This window comes from Porites lutea, chromosome 3, assembly GCF_958299795.1.
Source record: "Porites lutea chromosome 3, jaPorLute2.1, whole genome shotgun sequence".
NCBI classification, from domain to species: domain Eukaryota; kingdom Metazoa; phylum Cnidaria; class Anthozoa; order Scleractinia; family Poritidae; genus Porites; species Porites lutea.
This window is the reverse complement of record NC_133203.1, coordinates 8533094-8559690: the sequence shown is the minus strand read 5'-3', so window position 1 is coordinate 8559690 and position 26597 is coordinate 8533094. Positions and strand designations below refer to the sequence as shown.

General features: G+C 39.9%; 3 protein-coding genes across 4 annotated transcripts in view; 2 read left to right on the top strand and 1 right to left on the bottom strand.

Moving 5' to 3' along the window:
• The window catches only part of LOC140930372 (vacuolar protein sorting-associated protein 41 homolog), a 37503-nt gene extending 32674 nt beyond the window's left edge, over window positions 1-4829 (top strand). Inside the window, exons 34-37 of the mRNA XM_073380054.1 lie at window positions 85-140; window positions 823-867; window positions 1430-1509; window positions 3348-4829. Of these exons, the coding sequence (XP_073236155.1) occupies window positions 85-140; window positions 823-867; window positions 1430-1509; window positions 3348-3434 (268 nt within the window). The 3' untranslated portion in view covers window positions 3435-4829. The remainder of the gene's footprint in view (window positions 1-84; window positions 141-822; window positions 868-1429; window positions 1510-3347) is intronic.
• Window positions 4404-16771, bottom strand: LOC140930373 (enhancer of polycomb homolog 1-like). Its single transcript, XM_073380055.1, has 15 exons — window positions 16388-16771; window positions 14525-14684; window positions 13027-13109; window positions 12836-12901; window positions 12229-12327; window positions 11496-11612; window positions 10540-10688; window positions 10130-10307; window positions 9369-9412; window positions 8722-8824; window positions 8483-8572; window positions 7811-7959; window positions 7181-7324; window positions 6611-7093; window positions 4404-5842 (listed from the first exon to the last, which is right to left on the bottom strand). Exons 1-15 carry the CDS (start codon window positions 16538-16540, stop codon window positions 5752-5754), a joined length of 2109 nt encoding a protein of 702 aa, XP_073236156.1. The 5' UTR covers window positions 16541-16771; the 3' UTR covers window positions 4404-5751.
• Window positions 16772-20659: 3888 nt separating this feature from the next.
• Window positions 20660-25154, top strand: LOC140929341 (uncharacterized). 2 transcript variants are annotated; one of them, XM_073379140.1, is made up of 5 exons: window positions 20660-20788; window positions 21361-21751; window positions 22226-22326; window positions 23323-23424; window positions 24566-25154. In XM_073379140.1, the coding sequence occupies exons 2-5, from the start codon at window positions 21399-21401 to the stop codon at window positions 24655-24657; spliced, it is 648 nt and encodes a 215-aa protein (XP_073235241.1). In that variant the 5' UTR covers window positions 20660-20788; window positions 21361-21398; the 3' UTR covers window positions 24658-25154. The 2 variants fall into 2 exon arrangements, with proteins under 2 accessions (XP_073235241.1, XP_073235242.1); XM_073379141.1 differs by having other exon boundaries at window positions 20662-20788; window positions 21418-21751.
• Window positions 25155-26597: the final 1443 nt, after the last annotated feature.

Here is a 26597-nt window from a genome sequence, read left to right as displayed (position 1 = left end):
TCGCCCTGGGTCAAGAATTTAAAAGCTATTACCGTGTCGATTGCGTCGTCTTCATTCTTAAATTCATTTCTGTGGTTTTTGCAGTGTCTCCTTACTGCAGCGTTTGAGCAAAGTACAGCAGAAGGGTGTTTCTGTAGATGGTAAGTTTTCTGAAATGAAACTGTGGTCCTGTTGCTCGAAAGAAAAAGTACTGGCTCCAGTTGCTCAATGCACCGTTATCCACTGTATGGCACAATAAGTTTTCTTGATACTTATTCGTTGGATAGTGATTTACTGGTGGATAGAGGTATCCAGTCATTGATTGAACTGGAGCCATAGCCTGCGGAGCATGGCGATTTTGTTCAAGCTAAGTGAGCGTGGGGCGAGAGCGGTGAAGCCGCGATGAGGTTGGGGCGAAAAGACCACTAATCCGGGCGGGCAGGCGAGGGGCTGCTAAGAAGCAGCAGAAAACATAGACTTCGTCCTTCCCGTCATCCATATCGGCTTCGTGTGGCGTTGGCTTGCAAGTCCCCCACAACTCGCTACCTCTGCGTGCATATCATATAAATGTCAACTAAGGTTAGTCTGGGTCTTCAGGCGTCAAACCTGTAATTCGTGCACGTTCATTAATTTATTACGGAAATAAACTTCATTATAAAGACTCTAAGTTTTGGCACTACAAGCATTCTCTGCATCTGAAACGCGAAGTAGCGTTCTCTTTTTGCCTTTGGCGTTATTACGGCGTACGATACTAATCGGTGTTCGTATTGCTGCGACAAAGCGCTTCTTCATCGTACAATCTAAGCAGTGTTACTAAAAATAAAATTTGCTTTTCTTTGGTAGATGAAACAAAATGTCCTGTGTGCCAGGGAGCCATCATCGCAGAAGGTAGGCTAACAATAAAAACTCAATCATTTTATTAGTACCCATTTATCTGGAGAACCTCGTCCCGGGTAGAAGCGTCACGATTCTACTCGAGTTACCCTGAGGCGAACCAGCTTTCCCTACTTTTCCTTACAAAACTTAGCTAACTTTTTTCATAAGAGACAAAAAGTTCGCTCGGCTAGAAAGGTGAGCAACCTAGGCGGGTCACCCTTTTTAAATGGTAAAGTCACCCTCCTAGCCAGACCAACTTTTCTACACACAGACACTTTGGCTCGTTCAGTCGGGTCAACTCGGTCAAGGTGAGACAATCATAGCATGCGCAAACACCGTCGTCAGCTCTGGGTCAACTTCTGTCTCACATAAACGTTCGCTAAAATTGATTGGGCAGGGAGGGTGACCCTCTTTCCAAGGACAACTTTTCTTCATAAAACGGGGCCTTAGTTACTCATTCCAGTTGATAGCCGTTCGTCTTAACCTTTTCTGAATATCCTTCTTCTATTGCCGTTTGTGCTTTACACAGGTTTTTTTTTAAGTTTTTAAGTTTTTAAAAACTTATCTTTTTCAGACTCAAGAAGAGCCTCACACGTCGTTGTATTCTTTTGTAAACATGTGTATCACGAAGACTGCCTGCCCGCGCGCGATGTGGTAATTAATGAGTTCTTTGCTTCAAGCTGTATATTTCACGACTCTCATTCTTCGCCAGCAACCGTAATTATGGTGACATTCCGTGTAGTAAATAAAACCCATTATTTACTAACTTGATTCTAACCGGTCTTAAACAGGCGTATAATTTTGATCTTTAAGGTATGCAGGCTCCTTTGAAACACGTTGCTGCTTGGAGCGACTTGTGTGGGCCTGACTTCATGATCTATACTCTTTCAGTCTTCTTGCAGTTTTGTTTGCAGTGTTTTAAGCGTTTCCCACACTACCTTAGCCTCCTCCCCCCCCCCCCCCCCCCGGCTGTTTCTTCATCCACTTAATCAAATAGTGGATGCGGGACTTTGCCAGCAGAGGGGAGGGGGCGTTATTTTACCCAGAGGGGTGGCTGGCCGCAGTGGTTATTTATAGCGATTTTTTCACTTCCCTCTCGCGCCTCTCCTGCTCATCTCCCGCTCGGCTAAAAGGAAATGGAAAAGAATGCTATGCAGGCTTTATAATTAAACCTGGGTCAGCCTCAACTTGTTCGTAGGTGTTTCTTCTCTTGTGTTCCACCTTTTTAATAGCGGAAAGAGGGACTGAGGCGTTGGAGGTTCGATTGTGTGGGTGAAGAAAAACTGGACGAGTTTATAACGTAACTCAACAACATACACCCTTTTATTAAGTTCACTAGTGAACGCTCAGCAACGTCTATCCCTTTCTTAGATGTAAACATTCAACTCCACGACGGTAAAATAAAAACTGATCTTTACTGCAAACCTACAGATAAACACCAACACTTACTGCACTCTTCAAGCAACCCATATCACACTAAAAAGTTTATTCCCTACAGCCTAGATCTTCGGCAAAACAGGTACCTCGAAAAGAAGCCTTATAAGAGAATAAACCAGCCACCAGAGATATAAGTGACCGCATCCCTTTTACAGTTACCTATAATCCAGCTCTACCTAACATCCATGAAATACTCCTCAAGAAACAACCTTTCTGCAATCCACCGAACGCTTACGAACTGACATCTTTAAAGAAGTACCTGTCGTCGCTTTCCGCCGTTCACCAAACCTTCGTGACCTACTCGTTCGTGCGAAACTCGCAAACAACGACAACACACCCAAGCCCCCTGCGGGCACATTCCTTTGCAACTCCAGACATGGCTTCCTCACCCGCCCATACATTAACCATGGGAAAACATCATACACTTTCACCAACACGGGAGAAACAAGACAAATAAAATATCGCATTACTTGTGACTCAACAAACCTAACATATATGATCCAATGTAAAAGATGTAAAAAACAACATTTGGCTGAAACTAAACGCACACTTCGTGAACGCTTTAAAGAACATAGACGGGTAACAAACAATCCACTCCACGCAAACGCCACAGCAGCAGTCCCTTCCCACTGTAATCAACCTGGCCACTCGATCGCAGTTATGGAACTTATTCCGCTGGAATTACAACCCACCCTCAGCATGTCACGCCCTAAAGCAAGAGTAGCGTACCTCATAGACAGAGGCAAAACCCTGTCACCAGACGGTCTGAACCGAAGGAGACAACATTGAACTGTTTCTATTTCTATTTTTATTGTATAATCATTTACCTGTATATTATTCTATCCAGTATTTAGAATTGTAGTTAATTATTAACCACTTATGTGAATTTTAAATTCAAATTTTAGGAGCCGTTAAAAGATATTTTCTCTCGGTATAGCTCTGGCCCTGAGGAGGGCTAATTTTGTTAGCCGAAATATTGGCTTATAATAAATCAGCCCTTTGCCGTAGTGCCAGCCCTGCATTCCATTTTGTAATATTTTTGTTTGATTCTATAGGGCCCGTTTTGCCAGATTTGCACAGCACACAGCCAGGTGAAGAGACGGCGGTCCCAACGCGTGGCAACCTCAGAGGCACGTCTGTAATAATCCTGAAGTGAAAGAGTTTAGCAATTCGTCCAGTCTATTTCAAGTCACCAGGTGACTTGACAGATGTTCTTGGTCGCGATGATCATGATAAAGAAGTTCTTTGATTGTCATGTTTTTCGCAAATGAATCCTGTTGGGTGATACTGAACATGGTTATCGTACAGGAAGTTAATTCTGACAAAATAAAATATCTGTAAGTGTTGACCTGGACACTATCATTGAAGCAGCAGGGCACTCAACCTCATTCGTATTCTCGGCAGTTAACTGGATTGACACTAATGACAACCATGTTGGTTGCCCTGCGGTGCGGAATTACGGTCACGTGATGACACGCCATTTGCGAGAAGACCTGTTATTGGTGTGATCAAACATAAAAAGGACCCAAACAATGCATCAATTACTCTAAAAAGTAGGAGTTTCAGGAAATAGGGACCAATGAAAATAAAGGTTTTAGAGTTGGTGTTATTTTGGAACACCGATTTCCACCCGTTTGAGCTAGTCCGGTAGGCATTCTCCTCCTTCGAACGCAAGTACACAAGAAAGGCAAGTCATCAAACCTGGACAGACACCAAAATAATTTTCTTACTTTTAGTGCTCCGCGCACCTTGTCCGACAAAACATTCTCATACCTGAGCCTCGACTTAAAGCTAGTTCCAGGTCATCACCGACAGTATGAATCGCAACCAGGCGGCGAAAAGCGCGGGAAACGGTCGGTGTCAAGAGCAGACAAAGGAAAAGAAAAAGACTGGCGCACTTGTCAACCGTAAGCAAAAAGAAACGATGAATTTGAAAAAAAGTTAGTAATTATATTTAAAAAATGGTACAATTGTCTTTAAGCCGTTGAAAAGGGGTAAAAACAATGGTAAAACAGACTCACTCCAGATGAAGTTAGTAATTATATATTTTAAAAATGGTACAATTGTCTTGTAAGCCGTTGAAAATGGGTAAAAACAATGGTAAAACAGACTCACTCCAGATGAATTGTTTATTGTCAGCGATTTATTGTACACAAATACGTTAGAAGGACATATGAAAGAGTCACTTGTACAAAGAGTGTATTGGTTTCACATTGATTGCTTTATAAAATATAGGATTTTTATCTAAGGAGCTCAATTCAAATAAAACTTTGTCGCTGTACCGAGTACACTGGACAAAGAACACTGCCTCGATTTAAACTTGGCAGCTATTATTGCCGGGGTTGCGTTACTCTAGTTGTCATGCAATTATATTATAGCAAGCACTGCGTGACCACCCGACCAACACAACCCCAGCTAAGGAGAATACTAATCAATGTTGTCCCTCATAATTATCGCATCACAGTTAACACGATAGAGGCGCGATGCGCAAATAATCTTCCTATAATTTGTAACAATAAATAATGTTTTAAAAAATACGGGAACGTCGACCGTTTATTTACTTTTTACACTGTTCTGTCCTGTTGATTATAACACAAATTGATCACGCTTGTTTCTGATGACTATAATGCTTCACCGTCGATATTTTTATTCTGAAGATCATGGAAAAGATGCAAAGCACAAGAGTTGTACCGCTCTTCCACTATTACCCCAGTGGCAGAGTACTGACGTTTTTTTTCTAAAGTTATATTCTTCCATCTTCGATTAAACTGGTCGCTCTCTTCAACTACAGCCTTTTGTGAAACAAAATGCAGTCTGTCAAAACTGAACATAAATGCTGAGTCGATAATACAAAAGGCGTTCAGAAAAAAAGAACTCGATATGCACGTTATAATCGAAGTACAACAAAAAAAACTTCCCTTCACAGAGCATGCGCTGACAAATACAAAAAGGTACCTATAAGCTGAAGTTACAAAGAACGTGAAATTAGTTTGAGCTAATAATCAGTCAGATTTTCGCGAATAAAATATTTCCAACGAAACGTCTGTGTTGATGAAATGAGAGTTGTGGATTCTACGTTAATATCATGGGCACCATCAAGCAAATCCAGTGAAGCGCTTTAATACGTATTTCTAGTTCCATGTCGCGTTGTTTCACCTCCCTAAACTATCTGTGCATAATATGAGAGAATTCCCGAGCAAATTGAAGACTATGTCTATATCTCTCGTGCAACCCGCCATCCGAGGGGGAATCATTCCATCCCTTCGGAATAATAACAAATTATACAGGGCGGTTAATGTTTCTGCGCAAGTAACGGCCCTCCAATTCTTATTCCTTCCTCTTTCTTTCGGCAACTTTCACCCCGATGACTTGCAACCATCTAAAACAGAGAGAAGACCAGCTTTCTGGATGGAGGACAATCGCATTCTTGATTATGTTGATTAGGTTGGCTAGTAGCCATCACGACGTACTTGGTACACTGCTAAGTGAAGATCCTAACCCATCCATTGTGCTAAGAATGCCATCTGTTCTATTTACCACATCTAATTCCCTGGAGAAAAAAAACATCAACAAACCACAAAGGGTTATTTCAGCGGTTCATGAAACGGAGCCTTAGATGGGAAATTAAATCATAACAAAAACCTGTGTTTTCCGCCAGGTCAAGAAAACACGAAGGTGCTGACTAAAAGCGTCGCCCCTAGCAGGCAGTTTCCGCTTACATCTGCGTATTCAATCATATGTCATCGTGTTTTAACAGGTTCTTAAGTCACACGACAAACAGGGTCTGGAAGGGTATTCCCGAGCGCGGGGTTTGACCAAAATACAGTGCGGGATTCGGGAAACGTTAGCGGGATACGAGATTTGATTGCTACCCGCCCAGGAAGGGCTATTCGCCAAAATTTGAGCACGGATGCGGGATTGGGAAAGACAACGATATTCGGGATAGCGATGGCGGGCAAGTTCGGGATGCGGCCTGACTCTCGTGAAACGAGCGGGAATGCGGGATCAAGATTCCCCGGCCCTTCCCAGGCCCCAGAGACACCTCATGCAGTACGTGACCACAGAAGGGCAGAGACTCATTTCGTGGGATTTATCTTACGCATAGCGCACCTATATTAATCAGCTATCGGCTTGAGGAAGCGGAAATCTGAAGGTGGGAAAACCGGAAGAGGAAGAGGAGCAAAAGGGGGGAGGGGAGCGGATGTCTGAAACGAAAAAAGGTCGGGGAGGCGTAAGTCAAGAACAGTGAAAACAGGAGGTTCAAGAAGAGCACGATGGTGCCACTAACTACATTGTAGCAGACAATATCCCCACTTACATTTGTTCCGCGCCAGAATTTTCAACGCTGCCCGCCCTCAACGTTGAAGTCGCCGATGATGATGAACTAAGAGCCGAAGGAGAAAACGGCGCACTGCCGCGCACTAAACTGTTCGATATTGTGTGTCCAGAGTTCACAGGAAAATTCAAAGCGGACACTGAATTCATAGGTGCCGTAGAGTAGGCAGTGTTTTTACTAGTAAGTGCTCCCGTAGTGTAACCGCCTTGATTCGATAATGGTCCGTTCGTTAGAGCGTTACGGCCCAAGTTGGGATGCGTAAAGTTCAGCCCCACCACACCATTTGTAGGGGTGGGATTAAGTGAGAATTTCGATCTTGGTTGCGTGGAAAAGCTTCTATGAAGGCGCGGTCTTGGCTCCCCGGTCTGTTTACTGGCAGAAGGTGAATCAGTTGACGATACAGAAGATGACGAATGGGAAGAAAGCGTGACTTGACTGGGTGGAGATTTCGGTCTGAAATGCGGCCTAAAAACAAAGAGAAATGTATCTTAGTGAGGCGTTTATGGTCTTAGAGTACAATCTGATTCGATTTGCTGAGAAGCTGTTACTTACAATAAAGGTTTCTTCCAGCCGGTGAGGTGATCGTACGGAAACAAACCATTTGGTAACGAAAATGAAGACGTCGAGGAGTTGAGACGCGAATCCAGCTCATCTAAGTCTTCAGATAAAGGACTGTAGCCTCGGTCCATGTATATCCTATACAGAAAGGCAATGAATTCATCAAAACGTATATCAGTTTTGTACACGATATGGCGTTAAGTAGTAATCACTGAAAATCGCTGCAAATCACTGCTGACTGAAAATATAACAACACTGGCATTGTAACGGGAATTGCAAACAGCACAGACTTGCAGTGCTTTCTGAACAGTGGTTTCGCCCTCGTTTTTCTAATTGATGGAAATGCCTCATTTTATTGATTTGGGGATAACGATGTGACAACTGTTACTTTAAATACTTGACTACCGTATTTACTGGAATAAGCACCGCAGCACTTAATTAAGTAGTTTACTCCTCAAGTACGGCGCTTATTCGAGGGCGGCGTTTATTTGAAAGTTGGACGCGACAAAGAATGGTATTACCAAAGAATTATTTTGATTTTAATTGTATCAGGACCGCGGCGCTTAATCGAGTACATACTGTACACATTGCAGCCACTCTAACGTGAGGGCTCTTCAGCTTTACCTGCCACCTCGTCCTATTCTTCTCCGCGCGAAACCAATAACTCGCTGTGGAGACGATATTGATGTACAAGTGAAGCGAAATCTCTTGTCACCCAGACCTCCTTCCGCTGGATCGATCCATGGGAGAGGCTGAGGGCAATCGAATCGAGGCTGAAAGAGAACATTCGAAATAAATTCCAACTTTATTGAATCCACAAAGAAAACACGGCTTCATATGTACAAAAATCACTAGCGGATCTAGAGAAGGGGCCCGAGGGGGTCGGGGCCCTGGCACCTTATTTTAAGGCCAACAAAAGCCCGCCGGGCCGAGAAAAAGGGAGCTTAAACGACCACGACAGCGAGGGCTGCGAAAACGTCACTTAAAAATTCTCGTGCTGTTTTAAACTTCACTTTAAGTTTCACGTTGTAGTCGTGCAACGACGGCAAAGAAATATACAAAAAGCGTGATGTACGTGTAAGGCTTTGTTAATCGATGCTAATCTTAACCTATTGCTTTTGCCGTTCTCGTTGCCGTCGCCATCGTCGTTTTGGGGGAAGCCGGCAACCACACCTCCCCCCCTCCCCCTCCCCCCCCCCCACTTATCTCAGGGTCTGGGGGTGAGCGAGTCCCCCACTCGTTGATGAATCCCCCACTGCAAATTATCTCTGGAAATAAAACACTTGTCCAACTCACCGCCATGTATTTGACGCCACGCTTTCTTTTAAATGCAAATCTACCATCCGGATCATCCTCGTCATCTTCAGGTTCTGAAGGAATATCAACCTGCACAACAAGACAATTCAACATCAGTTTGCCTCTTAACAAATGGTTTTAAAGTGAATGGAGAACTAAGCAAGAAACCTGCAGAAAAAGGGCATGGAAGAAATTGAATTTGAAAATCATGATAATAAATCAAGATTAGGATAGCATACCGGAGGAGGCGAAACACGAATGAGCTCTTCTTCATCACTAAACACCAACTGATCTCCTGGTTGAGAAACCTTGGCATGTTGATGAAGTTTGGGTCTCTTGATTCTGAGGGGGGAAGGTCAGCAGTATTAATCTTGTATTTCTTCAACAAAAAAAGTTACACTGCAGAACTCGAACTTCACTGTTCTGTCTTAAAAGCTACTGCTTAATCTGGTGATACGCTTTTAAAACAAATCAAGAAGAAGTAAACCCAGCTGCACTCAACTCTTCTTCTAGAGTTATTCAAGTGAATTCTACTCTTGTGTCTATTAGAGTAATGCCGCTGCCAACGGACCATAACAATTTGACAGTATCAGCAGAGGCGCCGTATTTGAGGGGTGGGGTCATATTTCATGGGTGCTTTTACACTGCTGAATTTGTAAAGGAATAGCTATATTAAAAGTGAATAATATGATATTAGACACTTTCAGTTAAAAAGGAGTATCGTTTATCGTTTTTGTGTTTCGAGATGTATTTTTGCTTATCACTTGTCTGTTTGTTTCAAAGCACATTTGGTTTGTGTGGCTGTAATAACTAGATAGGTGTATAATGGAGTCCACTGTGTATCAAGGCTTCGCTATTAAAACTAATTTCAAGTTATATCGCTTACCCTAATTCATTGATTACATCATTCTTCCCTACCCGTTGTCTTTCCTGGAAGAACAGTTGAAAGATAAGTATGTAGTTTGGTAGTTACAAAAGTAAGACAGGATCAAAACTAATTTTATATCCATTGAATGTCATCCACCATCACTTATTCACTAGGTTTATTATGATGCAAATAAAGTCAAACCCTGATAGAGATGTGATATCCCGGCCCAGTTGTTTGAATGCCGGTTAGCGCTAACCCAGGGTTAAATTTTAACCCACCGTTCATTTTCTTTTTATCAAAAGCACTCCCTCAGGTAATTTTCTCCATTCTTTTTAGAGTATCCAATCATCAAATTGTAGGCAAAGAGAATTTAACTGAGTTTGCTTTTTAGGCTCTCATATCTGAGTTCAAATTTCGCACTAACCCTGGGTTACCTTAACCCAGCTTCAAACAACCTGGCCCTGGTGAATACATGCGAAAGATGACTTTTCAGTCAGTGAGACAGGCAGCTCGGAAGAAAAATTCAAAGTACTCCCAATAGGAGTCGAACCTACATGTACGACCCTCTGGGTACCAGCCCAGAGGCTCTACCACTGAGCTACAGGATACTCGTGGAAGCTAAGGTCACTAAACTAGGTTCATGTGACAAACATCCCACATACTGCTAGGACCAGAATGTTGATACAGTGCTTACACATGATGATGGAGCAGGGAATGAATAAAATAAATAATTTGCTTTTTGAATGACCTTTATGATACACCATTGTGTTAAAACTCACATGTAAGCCTCGTCTCCACAATTCCTGCTCCCTCTCTCCAGCTGTCATCGCACCTGGTGTGACATTTTCGCCATAACCAGCTGATGTCGGCACTGTAAGGTTAGTAGCAGGGGGCTGATATCTGATCATATCCATACACTGTTGAAGGATTTGACCAGCGTAATCTCCAGCGGCATATCTACAAAATCCACAAAGATTTGTTTAGTAAAACTTACTTTGAATCCACAGCCAGCCACGTTTTGCTAAACAATTCTTTCCTTATCTTACCTGATGGGCAAGTGAAATTTTGGGGGGAAATTCATTAAATTACAGAATTACTGTGAGACAAATTGTTTAAACTCTTAATAAATTTAAGTGGATCATGATATTGATATTTTTATTTTTTTCATAACTTTCTTAACTGACATTACCTTTTCTCAAACACATCAACAGTAAGCTTTAGAAGCTCCTTCTTTGAGCTTTCCCTTCGCTTAACCATGTCCAAAATTGTACAAGCTCTATTCAAGTCTCTACGGAGTTTCAGCATTTTCTCGTAGGAAGCCTCGTCATTCTTACGATTCTGAAAAGAAAATAGTCCGGTGAGACATTTACCACAACACTCAGCTTTCGAAAGCACTTCAGAACACTTTGAAAGATAAGAAATGGAAACAACTAGTGTATTGTGCTATAAACGTTTTATGATTGGGGAGTAATGAAGGAAAACTTGAATTACTGCTTGTCCTTTTGGCAAGCAGCTCTCACATTAATTTTTGCTTGCCTGGGACCACTTCTTGCTCATCTAAGTTTGATGATTATTTTAGTTAGAGGATGACTTGCCTGGATCCTTAACCGCTGGGCAAGTAACTTGTACTGCACTATCGGACAAAAAGCCCTGGTAATGCAAACTGTTAAAGTACAGTAACTAATACCATGTTCATAAGTTATAAACTTCAGGCCTTAAGATGGAGAAGTTTAAGATTTAAGGATCAGCTGACAAAAGGAACCTTATTCTAAATCCTAAATTCTGAAATAACGATAACCAACTGGCAATTCTGTTTTACATCTATACAATCTAGCACATCAAGCTATTTTCAGAGATATTTTCTAGAAATGCATAATATAGAGGATATTACATGGCCGCGCGGAGATACGAAATTTCTCTTCGAGTGTTGAAATAATATGGATATTTTTTCCAACACAACAAGAGAAATTTCATATCTCCAAGCGACCATGTAATGTTCTTTTTATTATATAAACACCAATGAAATACCAAACCATTTTACTTAGATAGTTTTTTGGTGTGAAAGGTACGATTTATTATGTAGCCATAGCAATGGTGAGCTCACTTGGTATTTCATTGGTGTTTATATAAGAAAACGTTATTTACTTTTCTCGTCTGCATCTTTTCTGTTCTCCTTCTAAATGCCACATATGGATCACTAGCTGATGTACCATCCCTCTTTTCACCTTTAAGCTGAGGGATCAGTGAAATCACCAGATCCTTCTACAAGAAAACAACAAGATGTCAGTTAATCACAGTACATTAACTCTTAATGAAGCATAATTTCAGCCCATAGACTAACCCAATCTCCCTGGTGATTCTGCTCAAGAATGTAAATGAAGCTAGTTCAGCTGTTTGATTCGGATGCCAAATTACAACCTTTCAAGTTCAGGCACGAAAAAAAGAGAAAACCCTGCCCAAAACCTTGTTCACCAGTAAAGTACTGTGATGGCTCTTGCTCTTGATGCCAAATGACAAAGTTCAAATTTACACACTTACAAAGGACAAAATTTTGAGATAACTTTCAGAAAATAAAATTCCAAGGGTTGTGAAATGATTTCAAAGGAACAACAGGTACAGTGTAGATGGTGGACTTTCAAGCACATTTTCTTGTCAAAGTAACACAACATCCTGGGTAATCAAACATCTAGCTACATGTTTTCAACTACAAAAAACAACTTAAAATCCCCCCTAACATTGAAGGAGGAAGTGGCAGAGCAACAAAAAGTTTGTTTACTGCATGTATTCAATTTCATTATTTAAGTATAAATTACATATATTTTAGTAATAATTTCCCATGGATTGTGTCATTATGCTACTAGTACTATAAGTGCTTTACCATCTTTTTTCTTTTGTTTAACCAATAATCATATAAAGGCTTCAGGGTCTCAGGACTCAAATCCTTCAATAACGACTTGGCTTCATTCGCTGACACAGGCTGGAAAAGAAGGACATTTTTATTTAGTCCATTAAAACCCCAAACAAATGGCCACAACAATGTCACAACATTGTCTTAACATTAGTTTGTTGAGAGACACAGTTGAGACTGTTCAACTTCCCCTCAGAGCATTGATCTGAGATGTTGTGACAGGTTGAAAAAGCTCGCAAACTTATTTACACATTGTCTTTCATAGTTACATGTCTCAAAATGTTGAAGCTGTTCGGTCTTCTCCCTCAACTTCTTTCAACACGCAAGTGCAGTGTATCTACACTGTATAGTTTTTCTCTTCTGGTGATAGACATAATTATCTGTTTACATTGTTTTGTTGGGGGAATGTTTAGCCCAGCATGGTCTGATTATCTCCCAACATTTGCTGGAGCAAAATTGCAAAACCATTTAATTGAGGTTCAATTTTGCAATCTCTCCCACAGGCAAAAACTCCAAGCTACCTTCTTCAAAGATTACCGAGAGTCCTGTACCAAAAAAATGAGTATTATAATGTTACCTGGTTTCCCGAATTTCTTTCCAGCTGGTCAAGTAACTGTTCAAATCTAAGGGGTGTCAATAGTTCCTAATGAAATTGAAAAACTTTTGTCAGTATGAGAAAAGTCAATCTTTCAACAAGTTACACAGAAGTGAGTGATTGTTATTTATGACCAATACTGAGACAACTTTGTGTTAAGGGAGAAATCTCACCTTCTTTTTGTTGAAATTCCTCAGCCATTCCTCATCCTCAGAGTCCATGTCATATTCGGGCACTTCCTCATCAAAGTTGAAAGCTAAAAAAAGACCATTTAATAGCTTTTCACCTTTCACTGCACCACAAAGATCAAGAACACTCTTCCATAAATTACCCTCTACAAAATCAATGGCCACTGGATCGGGAATTGTGAGAGTTAGGGGCATAGTACGATCCACTGATAAAATATAAAAAATTTCCAACCTTTGTGTTTGTGCTACCATCACTATAACTTAAGCCTTCAAATACAGTCATCTCTCCTTGCTCCCTGCAACTAGGGACATTTTGCCGGAGAGAAATCTGTGCCTCAACCACAGAAATGCCATACTAATGATGTCAATCAATGTTTTCATAATTACTCTTGTAGTCATGGGGTTCCAAATTAACGTAAATTTCAAGTTTATGTTTCTCATGTTCTATTATGGTAAAGTTTTAAGTTCTTTGCAAATGAGCTACAGCAAAAATCAAATTCTTCTTCTAAAGAAGAAAATAATGACTGTTTTTCGCTAGAATCATCACATTAATTTTACATTTGAACTTTGTGAACTAAAAGAATAAAATTAATGCATTGACTAATCAGAGCTCCAGCCAGATTCAGGACAGATTTTACATTATTGATATAAAATTTCTGTTGTTAAGGCTTAGATGTCTCTCCTGCGAACACCCTTAGCAGCAAGGAGAGATGGTTGTATCCACAGGCTACTATAATGCTGGAAAGGTGACAATATTTATACTTGAAGATTTTTAACCATTTCCCAAGACAAGAACCTTGTCTCTTGAGACAAGACATGTCTCTCAAGAAGAAACTGTTGTCTCATCAGATGAGATGCTTCTCTTGGAAGAGTGTGGTAACCTTCATTTGAACCATACTGTATTACCTTTTACCATAGCATTTCTATTTCTGGTGTTCATATGCTATCATATTTTTATCATCGTGGCAAGGTTATTATGTAAAGTAGGGGTTACATTCAGCACATTTTCAACCCAAATGGTCCTCACGCCTGGTGTAATGAGGTGTCCATTACTTAATGGATATTTCACAATTACTCCAAGAATGCACGTTGGAAATGAGATGGTAGATAGCCAACTCTGCGTTACACGCCTTGTTTGCTATAATCATCTCATATCCAACAAGCGTGAGTGGAATTATTGTTTTATTAAAAACACCCACAAAATATCGAGAATTCTTTCCGACTATATTTGTAAAAACAACTGATTTTCAGCTTGTTTTTAATTTTGAACAGATGCATACAGTTACCATATTTGGAGAGCATAGCTCATATACCATGATGGCTAAGCCAATCAAAGCTCTAGAATTGCATTATCCAATGATTCAGTTTTTCATAAATAACAATGCATTGTCTCCTGAGACAGGATATATTTTTGCTACTACTGTATGGCTGTATCTCTTGTGTAAAGACAGCTGCTACATGTAACATAAGTTCACTTACTAACCTTGGACGTGAATGTATTGTTTTGGTTGTTTGAAAGGATCTTGGTAAAGCGTTTCAACTACTCTTTCCTTTATTTCTTCTGTATCAGGTGTAGGAATCACTAGCTGTTGTGTGTCTCCGTAAACCTGCTGCGCTGAAATTGCTCTCTGGAGATGGTGTTCCTACACAGACATATAAGTATTACGTTAAATATAACAAAAAAAATTAGCACGTGGTCTTGGTGAACCCTCAGATGGTCTACATGAGAAGAAGAACTGGAAAGGAGACAAAGTAGTAGGTGGACAATGATTATGTCGCAAAAGATTCGAAGTTTCTGACCACGAGACTGACCGGACGCTTTAGCTAGCGCTCCGCGTTCTTGCATATGTGTATTTGTTGTTAGGCTAGTGAAGATCATTTCTTTTTTCTTCATTGTATCAAATATTATTTCCTGTAAACATGACCCGCCTTGATTAGCTTAGCTACCCATCGGCATGTTATAATTGTACTTTATACAAAATGTATGTATGTATGTATGTACATGACCCCCCGCTTGAAAGAATTAACTGGGATGCTGCACTTTTACAGCCAGAAATTTGACATATTCTTTTGATTTCTGTTTCCAGTAAGTGACCACCCTGCATGATCACGTATGATTGTAAACAAACCATTGCTCAATTGTCACAAAATTCAGTTTAGTAGCTTGCTGACAGATTATATATATCAAGTTAGCAGGGAAATCCAGTTATTGGGGTAAATTTCAGTGAAATTTTCATCAAGGGAAAGGAAATTTAGTTCGAGTTAGCGGGAAATTCAAGTTACCCGAGTTCGAGTTATCGAGGTTCTGCTGTACATGTAAGGCTAGGGAAATACATGCCACTCCTAAGAAGGCCTCAACACTGGTTAATTAGATTCAAGTAAGACATTTTCTGTATGTAGTGGTTGAGAGCTGTCATACAAATCATAGGATTATAGACACTCTTTGTGTCTCCATAACAGTAAACTTACAAAAAAAAGTGGAGGAAAGAAGAAAGCAAACCTTGTCTCAAGTTTGACAATAATTTTGTTTGAAAATTGTAACACACTTAACATATGGCTTATGACTGTTATTCATTGCAGATTACAGAATTTAATCAAAAGTTCTTTGGTGGTTATGTACCTTACATAACTACAGTGGTGTTTGTTTGACTAAATTAGTCTTGTTTTCTAAAATCAAAATATGAAAAACTACCAGAAATTTCAGACAAGATTCCTACACTAAGTTACCCATACATTTTTTGGCTGAAACTATTGACATTCACTGTTATGATGGGTAGTTTGAGAGTTTATGTATGGGACTGTTCAGAAATCTTTCTAAAATTCTAAGAGCAGTTAACTTAAAAACATTCAACATACCTAATTATAATTTTAAAGCTTTTAATGATGCTAAGCTACATACATAATCAAATAAGGAATTGCATAACCCTCCCTACCCCAAAAAGAAAGGAAATGACCAATTTGTACATTTCAAAACTATTAGGAAAACTAAAGATTTTCGAGACAAAACTTCCGAAAAGCAATGAATTATCCACAAGAGACGCGAAATCGTTAAAGTTCTACTGTGAAGTTCTACTAAGTTGCTCACTTCCGCGTTTCGCGGGTATCGTGCAAGTCCCGTTCAAAAATGGCGGGTTTACGCATCGACATCACGTGAACAAAACAGAAGTACATTTCACAAAGCTTTTAAACTCGATCAGAAGCCGAAAATAACGCTTAGAAACTTTTCGATTTGCGGACGGATGGTCGGATCATTAAGAGGCTGAAAATTTTAATCACTTATCACACATTCTTTAATTTGTTAAATAAATGAGCATAATACTACAAGTTGACAACTTATTTCACTCACCGTTTCTTCTTCTTTCTCCATTCCAGTAGGCATTTGAGGCACAGCACGGTTTATGGTGCTGAATTCCGTCAAATCGGGTAGTTCCTCCGCCCGATAGACTGGAAGCGCCTTGTTGGAATCGAGCTGTCGAGCTCTGAATGACAACTTACTCATCTTGACGCGCTGTTGAGTTTCCAAAGCGGCGCTCAAATTCAAAAATTTGAAACACTGCACAAAGGGTGCAGGTTCAGAAAAATTTTAAAACAAACACTAGAGAAATCGTATTAAACCATTTTGAGCTTTTTGGAGTGTCAGCTTGTCGTTCAAGACAGACTTAAACGAATTTTCTTCTTTGGATCCCATTTTCTAGGATCCATCATGGCGGCAAAAACGCTCATAGGGGAAATATGTCCCAAAATGCAATACGGTGGACAGTGCGCGCGCATATAATTGAAAGACGCTTGGGCGTGACAAAGAAGTTTTCCCTCTTCTGCAAAGGGGATGGAGGCCGGTTTTATTGTTAGAATTTTGGGATAAGCTAACAAATACCTTATCTTAAAGTTTTATAAAAGGATCTATGATGTTAGAATAAACACTAAAACCAGAATACAGATGAAAATTACCCAGGGGCGAAGCTAGGGAGTCGTGGGATTATCCTGCTCCCCCCTTTTCCAAGGGGCTCCCTTTCGATCTATTTTTCCGGAAAAACTCCACAAAATTGCTAAATCAAATTTCACTATAAAATGGTACAATTCTGTCTTTGATTGACGTTATTTTAATCGTCTTTTATCCAATTTTTTCGCAGAAACTATCGTTTGAAGGCTGACTCTGTTGAAAATTCTTCGTATCAAAATGTTTTCGTCAGCGGTTCTTGTATGGGCAAAAATTTGGTTAAAACTCTGAGACAACATTTTCAGTTCCTCTTACCTCTAAACTCATCTATACAGCCATTTTTTTTTTTCAGGCTTATCCCTCCCCTCCCCCTCCCCTCTACACTCTCTACGGATCCGAAAAATGTCAGGCTCAGTTCAAACATTCATCGTTTCGTGTTCTAAACCTAATTCCTCCAAAAGTACATTAAAAGATCGACGTTAGAATTCATTTAAGCCCGACATCTCTAATTTGGAGTCGATTGGCCCAAATGGGGAAATTTCGACCGTCAAGCGACCTCTTTAAAACGACGAACTTTTCAGGTGCTGAATCTAATACATAAATTGCTATAATTTCTTTTTGGACTGGCAAGCCTTTTATCTTTTTACGTAGCGATAATGAACTGAGTCCCACGTCTGAATCAACCAACGAACGGGCGAATTTGGTTCAGTGGACACAAAAAATAAAATAGTTATATCCCTCACTGAGGTGCCTTTTGCCTTTACTCAAGTTTAGCGTCTACCACCCTGAGAACGGTGAAACGCTTTTTCATATCTTAAAAGGAGGAACTTTTTTGCTTTGCCTTTTCACCTTAGGTTTAAGTTAAAGATGTACAAAAAAAAAACAAAATAATTCGTTAGCTCTTCAGTACAAGAAAAAGAAACTAGCCATAGTAAGAGTCAGGAAATCGAAAGATGTAGAAATTGTCAAGTTAATCAATGGATATTCTGTATTTATTTTTGACCTCTGACTGATTGATTTAAATTTGTGACTAGAGAATGGCGCTTTTGCACATAAACAAGGACTCTGCCCTGATTTCTTTAAGGAAAGTTCGCGTCGATCGACAACGGTACTGGACATAAACGGTTCTTGACCCCGAGTGACAACCGTTTTATTGCCCCCATGCGGAGGGTCCCTAATGATGTGCTCCTGTCCCCAGTAGGTTTTTCGGGATCCGGGATTTCCCTTATTTGAAGGCCGGGATTCGGGATTTTAAAGCAAAATGGGGGCGAGATTAGGGATTCAGTGGCGGATCAGGGGAGGGGCCCGGGGGCCCGGTCCCTCCCTATTTTTAGACCAAACTGAGGCTCGAAGGACCGAAAAAAAAAATTTTGGAGACCGCGCCCCCCACCCCTTATTTAAGGGTCTGGATAACCGAGCACCCCCCCCCCCCCCCCCCCCTTATCTGAATCAGATCCTGAAATAAACATTCGGATTAGGGGATTGGGCGGAAAGGCTGAGATGACGGGAATGAAGAACCCGACTGGGGACTTTCCATACACCGGCACGGAATCTCATGCAGTTTCTTTTGAACTACTCCTTGGTCAATTTTTCTTTCCTTTCTCTAATAACTTTTTAGCACAGAAAAATTTCAGGTTTTGATGTCCTGATGCAATAAAGTAAGTGAATTGTACTTAACCAGGAGCCGATTACTTGGCTTAACAGACTGATTATCGGTAAAAACATTAGTGACCATAAGCAACGACGACGACGACGGCAACGAGAACGGCAAAAAAAACAATAGGTTGGCAAAACAACAACTTGGCACGTGCATCACGTTTTTTTGTATATTTCTCTGCCGTCCCTACACAACTGCAACGGGAAAGTGCCTAATTTCACGTTTTGTCAAGGCCGTGACGTGAACACAAGACAACGACTTTCTTTTTTCCTTTCCTGAACTTTGATACAGTCTTTTAGAATTCAATTCCAGAAAAAATTGCCAACGTTTGACGAACTGAACGAGTTAGAATAAGCGCGATAAAGTTTGAAGTAGCACGAATTCACTTTTAATCGTAGCCGTCGTTGTTGCTAAAGCTCCCTAATTTTTTAAAGAAACCTTGGACTTAACTCCAAATCATGGAAAGCCGGTAACGTGGTAAAGAAATATTGAGATTAGGACGCTCAGTTTGACAGGAGCTTAAAGAGCTGAAAAGAACTGAAGCCACTGACTTAGGGTGACTCTGGTAGAGAACGATGGAGGGACCTGGTAAGAGTTCTTTAAGTTAAGATCCTCTGAGAACGAGCAATCACCTCAAATGAATGAGCAGAAGTGAAAATGTGGTGACTTGGTCTGATTCTTGTATTTATTGCTGGAAGTGCTATAATGCTAGGCGAGTTAGCAAAGGTGATACAGTCGAACATCCATGCGCGACCACTAATCCAAAACACCAAAAATTTCCCAGTCAAAGCCTTACAGCTGAAACCTCTAGTAAACGCTTACCTTCTGTAAGCGACCGCAACCACTTTTTGTTTTTAACCTCTTATAAGCGACCACTTGACGCATTCTCTTGATCTCTATGTCCGCCGTGTGTACTATGGTACTAAGAATATTCAAAGAACTTTAGTGACAACATGGAACTACACATGGCGTAACTTAGACATTACATGCATTAAATATCTTCCATAAGGTAGATGTGTCTAGACCTCTTCTCGGAAGAGACCCCCTGTGGTTCGATTCTTAAAAGCGACCACCGCCTCGTAAGCGACCCGCACTCAGTCTTTGCATTTTGGATGGTCGCTTACGCGAGGTTCGACTGTATGCAGAATCTTTATGTTTGGAATCATAAATTTGGCACTGTAATTCCCTAAGAACTTTGAATTGCGCAGTTTATGGTGTCGGTCAATTCTTTAAGGACCGTTTTTTTGTTGCGGACTCGCCGCTCGTAGCTTGGGTTTTCGGCTCAAGATCTGTCAGCTGAAGATGTAGCCGACCGCCAGAAAATTCCCCCTTTCGCGAAAAAATTCTCTGGTACCCAGGCCTCGAGACATGAACAATGAGCACTTTAATTATTCAACCTTTATTTGAACTATCAAGGTGGGTTGTTCAAAGAAGGGTTACTAATAGACTTTCAAAAAAGTCCTTTGTCGGATTTCATATGACCTCTCGCGACTTCGTCGCTCGCGGTCGGCCGATTCGCGGCCAAACAAGGCTCGCTCCGCTCGCCAAGAGGTCGACTTGTAGCAAGTCTAGGTTACTAAGAGAACCTAAGAATGTCTTACAAAGCAATTTAGCTAATTTCTATTTACCTAGATTGATTTGGGCACACTAAAATGGAGAACCTGGCAAAATGAAAGAAGCGAAGCTAGTAGCACGCTTTGTGCGCGGGAGCAAGGGGGGAATTGCCGCGCAATTAGTGACCGCAACTCAGTTTCCACCTTTCAACTTCTTTACTTCATCATTGTTTGAATATATTTCTAAACAGTAAATATAATTATTTATCTCTTGCGTCACTCTTCCGCCAATTTAGCACCACAGTTCTTTAGGAAAGCAGCTTGAAATTCAGTTGATTTCTAGACAACATAACACGTGCGCGTGCGGAAGTGCCCGCCCGCGTGCCCGCGATCGTCAAGCGTAGACTAGTTCCCAGCCCTTTGATCATTTTTGATACAATTCTGAAAGGTATTATGGGTAAGAATACTGTGAATCAACGTAAACAGCCTGACTGAATGATTTAATCGAACGAGGAGTTTTTGTTTTTTTTCCCTTCATATAATAGCATGGATTTGCACCCTCGTTGCTAGTTACTGCAAGGAAGATTTACTCTGGGTGAAGTAAGTAGGGACTTGTTTTTGTAGTCATGATCTTTACCCCCTATTTATTTCATCGTTTTCGTATGTAGCAATGGTGCTTTGTGAAGAAAACTTAAAACGAATTTGCACTATTTGATGCTGACTAGGAAGACAGCAGGGAATGAATTTTTATGTACAATGCTCTTTGTTTTGAGTTAAAAGGCTATTTATAAAATCGTCCGTGTCATCGAAAAAAATTGCTACCTAGAATGCTACCCAGAAGGGCTTCTGAAACTTCCTTCCTAATAATGTTCTCAATGTTTTCTTTTTACAGATAAATTAGTTTTTATTGTTTTCATTAGATTGAATTTCTGACAGATTTAGCTTACATAAGGTAGAGATGAGATGGGACCTCTTCTCGGAAAAGACCCCTGTTTTTCAATTCTCATGAGCGACCACCTCCTGTAAGCGATCACTAAAATTTAGTAAGTTAGTTAGTCTTAATCTTTGTATTTTGGGTGGTCGCCTATGGAAGGTTGACTGTATATAAGAAATTTAGCAAAGTGAGGTTGAAGAAAACAGAATTTGATTAAGAGTATTTTTATTTTTCTTAGGATGAAAGTCTTGAATTGATTTCCATAATACTGCCTTTATGCACACTATGTCTGCAGACATGAAGAAGATTCCACTTGGACCTCCCCCATCATATGATACAACACCACTTGATCTTGGGGATGGAAACTTTAAGAAACAGAGCAATATTGGCCTATTCAGTTTGTTGATGGAAGACCCTCCACCATACAAGGAAAAAAATTCCCCCACAGAATCTTTCAGTAGTTTTCAATTCCTCCCTCCACTTGCTCTGCGTCCATGGAAGAGGTTCTTCAGTATGTGCCTCAGTGGCCGCTGTAGTACCTCAACTGAAAATTTTGGCCACAACTTGGTGTATTATCAAGTCAACTATGCATGGCTGATGTTGCTCCTTGTTATGGTAGCTCTTGTGGTGTAAGTGAATACCATAAAATTCCAAAAATAAGCCCCAGGGCTTATATTTTTCAAAGGCCCTTTTTGAAGGGCTTATTTTGGGGGGGCTAATATTCGGAGGGGCTTATCTACGGAGGGAAATTTGCGTTTCAAAATCAATTGGGCTAGCCTTACAGTTGGAAGTAAATTTACCGTTTTTGCTTTGTTTTACTTTGTATTTGAGGGCATTTTTCCAAGTACAAGCCCCAGGCAGTGGGGGGGCTTATATTTGGAGGGGCGATTTAACAGAGGGTTTTTGCGTTACCAGTTTGCAGGGCTTATATTTGGAGGGGCTTATTTGTGGAATTTTATTGTATTAGTATTTTTACACTCTCTTTAGGTATATATAGTGATGATCATGAGGATTGTAAAATTAATCACCTGATCTAATATGTGAACCAGTAATGAGCAATATACAGCGATGCAATTGGAACTAACATTAGTTAACATTTACAGGATTAATTCTGATGATTTCAACTTTTGTATTCTGTGGACAAGCATCACTGTGCTTCTGATTTATGGATTAAATGTCAGTGGATTTGTATTTAAGTTGTTTGGTAAGTTTTGAAGATTACTTCTCAACACTTATGGGTTATATACACTTATAAATATGTTAAAGGTCAAAATTAAACTCAGGTTATTGTACTTTGACTTCAGTTTTGAATGTTATTGGTCACCTTTTTAAACTAACATAAAGCTCACTATTTGTAACCTTTTCCTTCCTAGAGATATTTTCCATCATTCACCTTTTTCATTAATTTAACTTCACTAATATAATTAATTAAATTTTAATTATAGATATTTATTATCATGAAATCTCCAAGTGAAAGTTCCAAGTGGGACAGGTGGGATCCTGCCAGTCCTACCTAGGATCCTGGGTGGGAAGAGGGAGTCACTGGCGGGAGAGGTCCGGGAGATCTTACCAATACCACCTGAGATCCCAGGTGGGAGCCATGATCCTGAGTAGGTATCCCACTAATGAAGGTGGGATCCCTTGTGAATCCTGGATGCCTCTTTACCTGAGTGCTGATATCTGTTTTTCTTCCATTGTCAATATTTTGAAATACCCACAGTTGCTGTAATGAATACAGTAAAAACCCTCGACTAAGAACCTTCATTTTCCAAAGTTAGCCTAAACAGATTCTTACATTTTGAAATGGTAATTAGCACAAATTTTGGCTATTAAGGTTCTTAACTTATTTTCTGAAAAAAAAAACATAAATTGTAGAGGCCTTCAGGTTATTCCTCTATAAAAGTTGTATACTCAATTAGTATTGCTGTTGGAATGATAAGGCAGGCACCTATCACTCAAAAGAGGATCCTGATTGTTGACTTATCTTATTTGCCCAAGTGTACACAATTTGTTAGATTTTATTTTGAGAAAAGAAATATTTAAGAACCTGTAATTCAAATATTTTTAGGCTAAACAGGTTCTTTTATGGAGGGTGCTTAACTGGCAAATTTTAGACTAACAGGTTCTTCAAAACCAGTTTCTTAGTCACAGGTTGTTACTGTATCCCATACAGAGTCCCAACTCTACCGTTGTTTTGTAGGTCGGAGGCTCTCCCTTTCAGAACAGTTAACAGCTTTTATCATGTTTGAACTACCATTTTATGGCCTCCTTCCTGGTGCTGTCCCATTTATTTATTTTATCGGTAAGTTACATCCTTTAATCATTATGCCTACATGTCAGTAGATTCAAATCTTTTAATTACAATATTTTAAAAAGTATATACAGTCAGTGTTTACTGTTGGTACAGTTGGCATTGAGTTTTAATTGGGGTACAAACAGGATGGAAGTAGGTGCAGTAACCACCACAGCGGGGCTGTGTTCTGGAATCACACAGTATCCCTGGTTTTGGGTGACTAAGAGATCTTAGTTCCGCATAAATCTCATACCGTAACTTCCACTTAAATATTGCTTATTAGCACTGGGCTTATACAACTTCATAAGGGGTTTTAGGAGGGATTATAAATGGGGTGGGGGGGGGGGCTTTATCTCAAAACAAGCTTCCTATTAGTGCTGATCAAAAGACTTTTTGAATTTACTGGCTTTTTTAAGCTTTAAAATGTGATAAATTTTGATTCCTTTCAATTCAAGAGGTGGCCGATAACTTGGGGGACTTATAGTGAGGGGGGAGGGGGGGCGGCTTATAAGCAGAAGTTTCAGTATGCTGGGTACCCTAGATTTTGTTTACATATATTGTATTAAGTTCAGAGCATTGGGCTTGCTGCAGTAATGTTCTATGATTAATATTTTTTGCTGTTAAAGGTGTGATCTACAGGGTTGTCACTAAGATTTCAAGTTGCCGGGTAAATACAACAAGTAGGCGGGGAATCAAATGGCTAGGGACTTCTTTTGGTTCTATTTTTCTTCTATTTTCCCATAAAAGTAGCCGGGGGCCACTCTCTTAGTAGCCGGGGAAAATCTCCGGCCCCCGGCTCTTAATGACAACCCTGGATCTAGTATATAACCATAGCAATGGTTTTTTAGATAGCTTTTTCTTTTTCGCAGAAAAGCTCTCTCCTGATATTTTGCGTGTGTTTATGTTGTGATTCAATTTTATCATGATTTGAATTTTATTTTCCTTTGTTTCAAACACATTATCAAACACTACCATACCTAAAAACAAAGGAAAATGAAATTTAAACCAGGGATAAAATTAAACCACAGCCTAAACTAATCTTTGCAATCTTTACAGATAAGATTGGTCTATAGTGGTAATCTGTGTCTTGTAACTTTAAGAAAAAATGTAAATAATGTTTCTTTTGAGTCCTGTCATTTTCTATTTTCAGTTGGCTTTACTGGTTTTGTCACCTTCCATGCTAGCTTTACACGAGTTTACAAACCATCTTTATTTGGAATCAGTAAAATTCACCACATTTGACCAGGTGAAAATCCTGCATGGAGATGATCTTCTGCTTTTGCTTTGTATCAAAACAAGGCCACAAGATCTTGTTATTTTGAGGGAAATATTCATAACTTCATATGGCAATAATACACCTAATATACCTCCTAATATGTGCAACACTCAATATGATACATTATTGTCCCTTTAATTCTCACCAATAATATCAATTTTATAAAATGACATGATGGATATGAAGCGTAAATATACTTGTTTGGGGTTAATAGTTATTATTGTGAGTGTTTTGGGTGTTTGTTGGAATAATAAAATGTACGTAGAGAAAGATGCATTTTATTTTTGGCACAGTTATTTCAGTCAATTTGTCATGTGCAACTGGGTCGTTAAATAAATATTATTGTAAATCATAAAATGACAAAATATATTAGTAAAGGTATTTTGCAAACTTAGTTTGTAGCCTTTCTAAGGAAGAGGTGTGGCAAAATAAAAGATAACATTATTTTAATGTTTTAAAACAAGGTGTTTGATTGTTTAAGTGGCTTTGAATGTTGATGCCCACTGTATGGAAACCTGTGTTTCAAACATTCTTCTGAAAGCTTAGCACACAAGCTAGGGGTAAAGCTGCAGGGGTACTCTTGGAATTGTAGGGTGAGTGCATAATGCTTGGATTCTAAAACCATTTGTCTATACCAGAACGAGTTCAGTTGAATATTTATGCAACCCTTTTATAACTCAGGCACCAAACATCTCACCCTTCAGCTTGGGACTGATCATTTATTACCTGGGAGGGTGGGGGGAGGGGTGGCCATTTTGTTGTGGGGTCATTTCAAAATTATGTGGCTTTGGGGGTCATTTTCAGACAAGGAAGCATTAGTCCTTGGGGACATTTTAATAAATTTCATGAAAGTAGTATAAAGCGGTAACTCGCATTTACTGAAATTGAATGTAACAGCCGTGAATAGTAAGCACGGATTTGTAGTATGTGATGAACTTGATTGGGCACGATTTGTAGCTAGAATATTCCACAGCAATCGGGTGAGGGGTCACTTTCACAATATGTAAAATTTATATGGGATGGGGCATTTCTAAAAAGCCTGGATGAAGCAGAGAGTGAGTTTGAAGATCTTCTAGGCTTTTTCAAAATGGAAAGCCTGCAAGCAAGCTCTTCATTTGAAGGAGTCGCAAAAGAGAGAGGCAGGGAAAGAAAGGGAGAACTCCCCCTTTTTCTCCACCCCTCGCGATTTCACTGCCTGCTTGTGCATTTTCTCGCAGCTTGCTTTGTTTGTCGCTCAAGATGAAGAGCTTACTCACAGGCTCCAAAGTGGCTGGGCTTCCTCACAAGTAAAACGACCAGCCCCCTATCCTAGACTAATTATATACCCTCACCATTCATCTCTTGATACAAGTTGACCATTAAACAAAGGTGAATAAAATTAATATAGTTCTAAAGTGATGACGTCATAAAAATTAATTATTTGAAATTATGGGATATGTTGGGATCTTTTAAAAGAAAAACATCTGAAAGGCATACCTGCCAAAAACTAGCATTGTAGGGCAAATTGTCTCAGAGATACTAGTCCCGTTTCGCTCTGATGACTCCATACAAATCCTTCTAAATTTGATTCAGTTCCTAAAGTTGTGAACTGAGTCAAATTTAGAAGGATTTCTATATGGAGTCATCAGAGCATTAACCGGGCTAATATCTCAAAGACAATTTGCCTTGGAATGCTTCTTTTTGGCAATTAGGCCTTTTGGATGTTGTTCTTTCATAATACTCTGTAAAATCCCATAATTTCACAAATTTAAAGTTTTTATGATGTCACACTTTAGGACTCTAAATGAAAATAACTTTATAATGGGACTTCGGCAAGTGGGACCAATTCAGGTTTCTGGGAAACTGCCCACCTTCCCCTCCCCTAACCCAATATTTTGCCCCAAGTGAGACCCAAATGTTAACGTTG

What these genes read in the sequence shown, in the direction of transcription:
- LOC140930373 (XM_073380055.1), bottom strand. Translation starts at nt 16,540, where the DNA reads ATGAGTAAGTTGTCATTCAGAGCTCGACAGCTCGATTCCAACAAGGCG. An exon ending in GTTGATGTGTTTGAGAAAAG is followed by an intron (nt 10,308 to 10,539) that starts GTAATGTCAGTT and finishes TGGATTTTGTAG; the next exon opens with ATATGCCGCTGGAGATTACG. An exon ending in GATGTAATCAATGAATTAGG is followed by an intron (nt 8,825 to 9,368) that starts GTAAGCGATATA and finishes TTCCCCCCTCAG; the next exon opens with AATCAAGAGACCCAAACTTC.
- LOC140929341 (XM_073379140.1), top strand. Translation starts at nt 21,399, where the DNA reads ATGCACACTATGTCTGCAGACATGAAGAAGATTCCACTTGGACCTCCC. An exon ending in GTTATGGTAGCTCTTGTGGT is followed by an intron (nt 21,752 to 22,225) that starts GTAAGTGAATAC and finishes TAACATTTACAG; the next exon opens with GATTAATTCTGATGATTTCA. An exon ending in CCCATTTATTTATTTTATCG is followed by an intron (nt 23,425 to 24,565) that starts GTAAGTTACATC and finishes TTCTATTTTCAG; the next exon opens with TTGGCTTTACTGGTTTTGTC.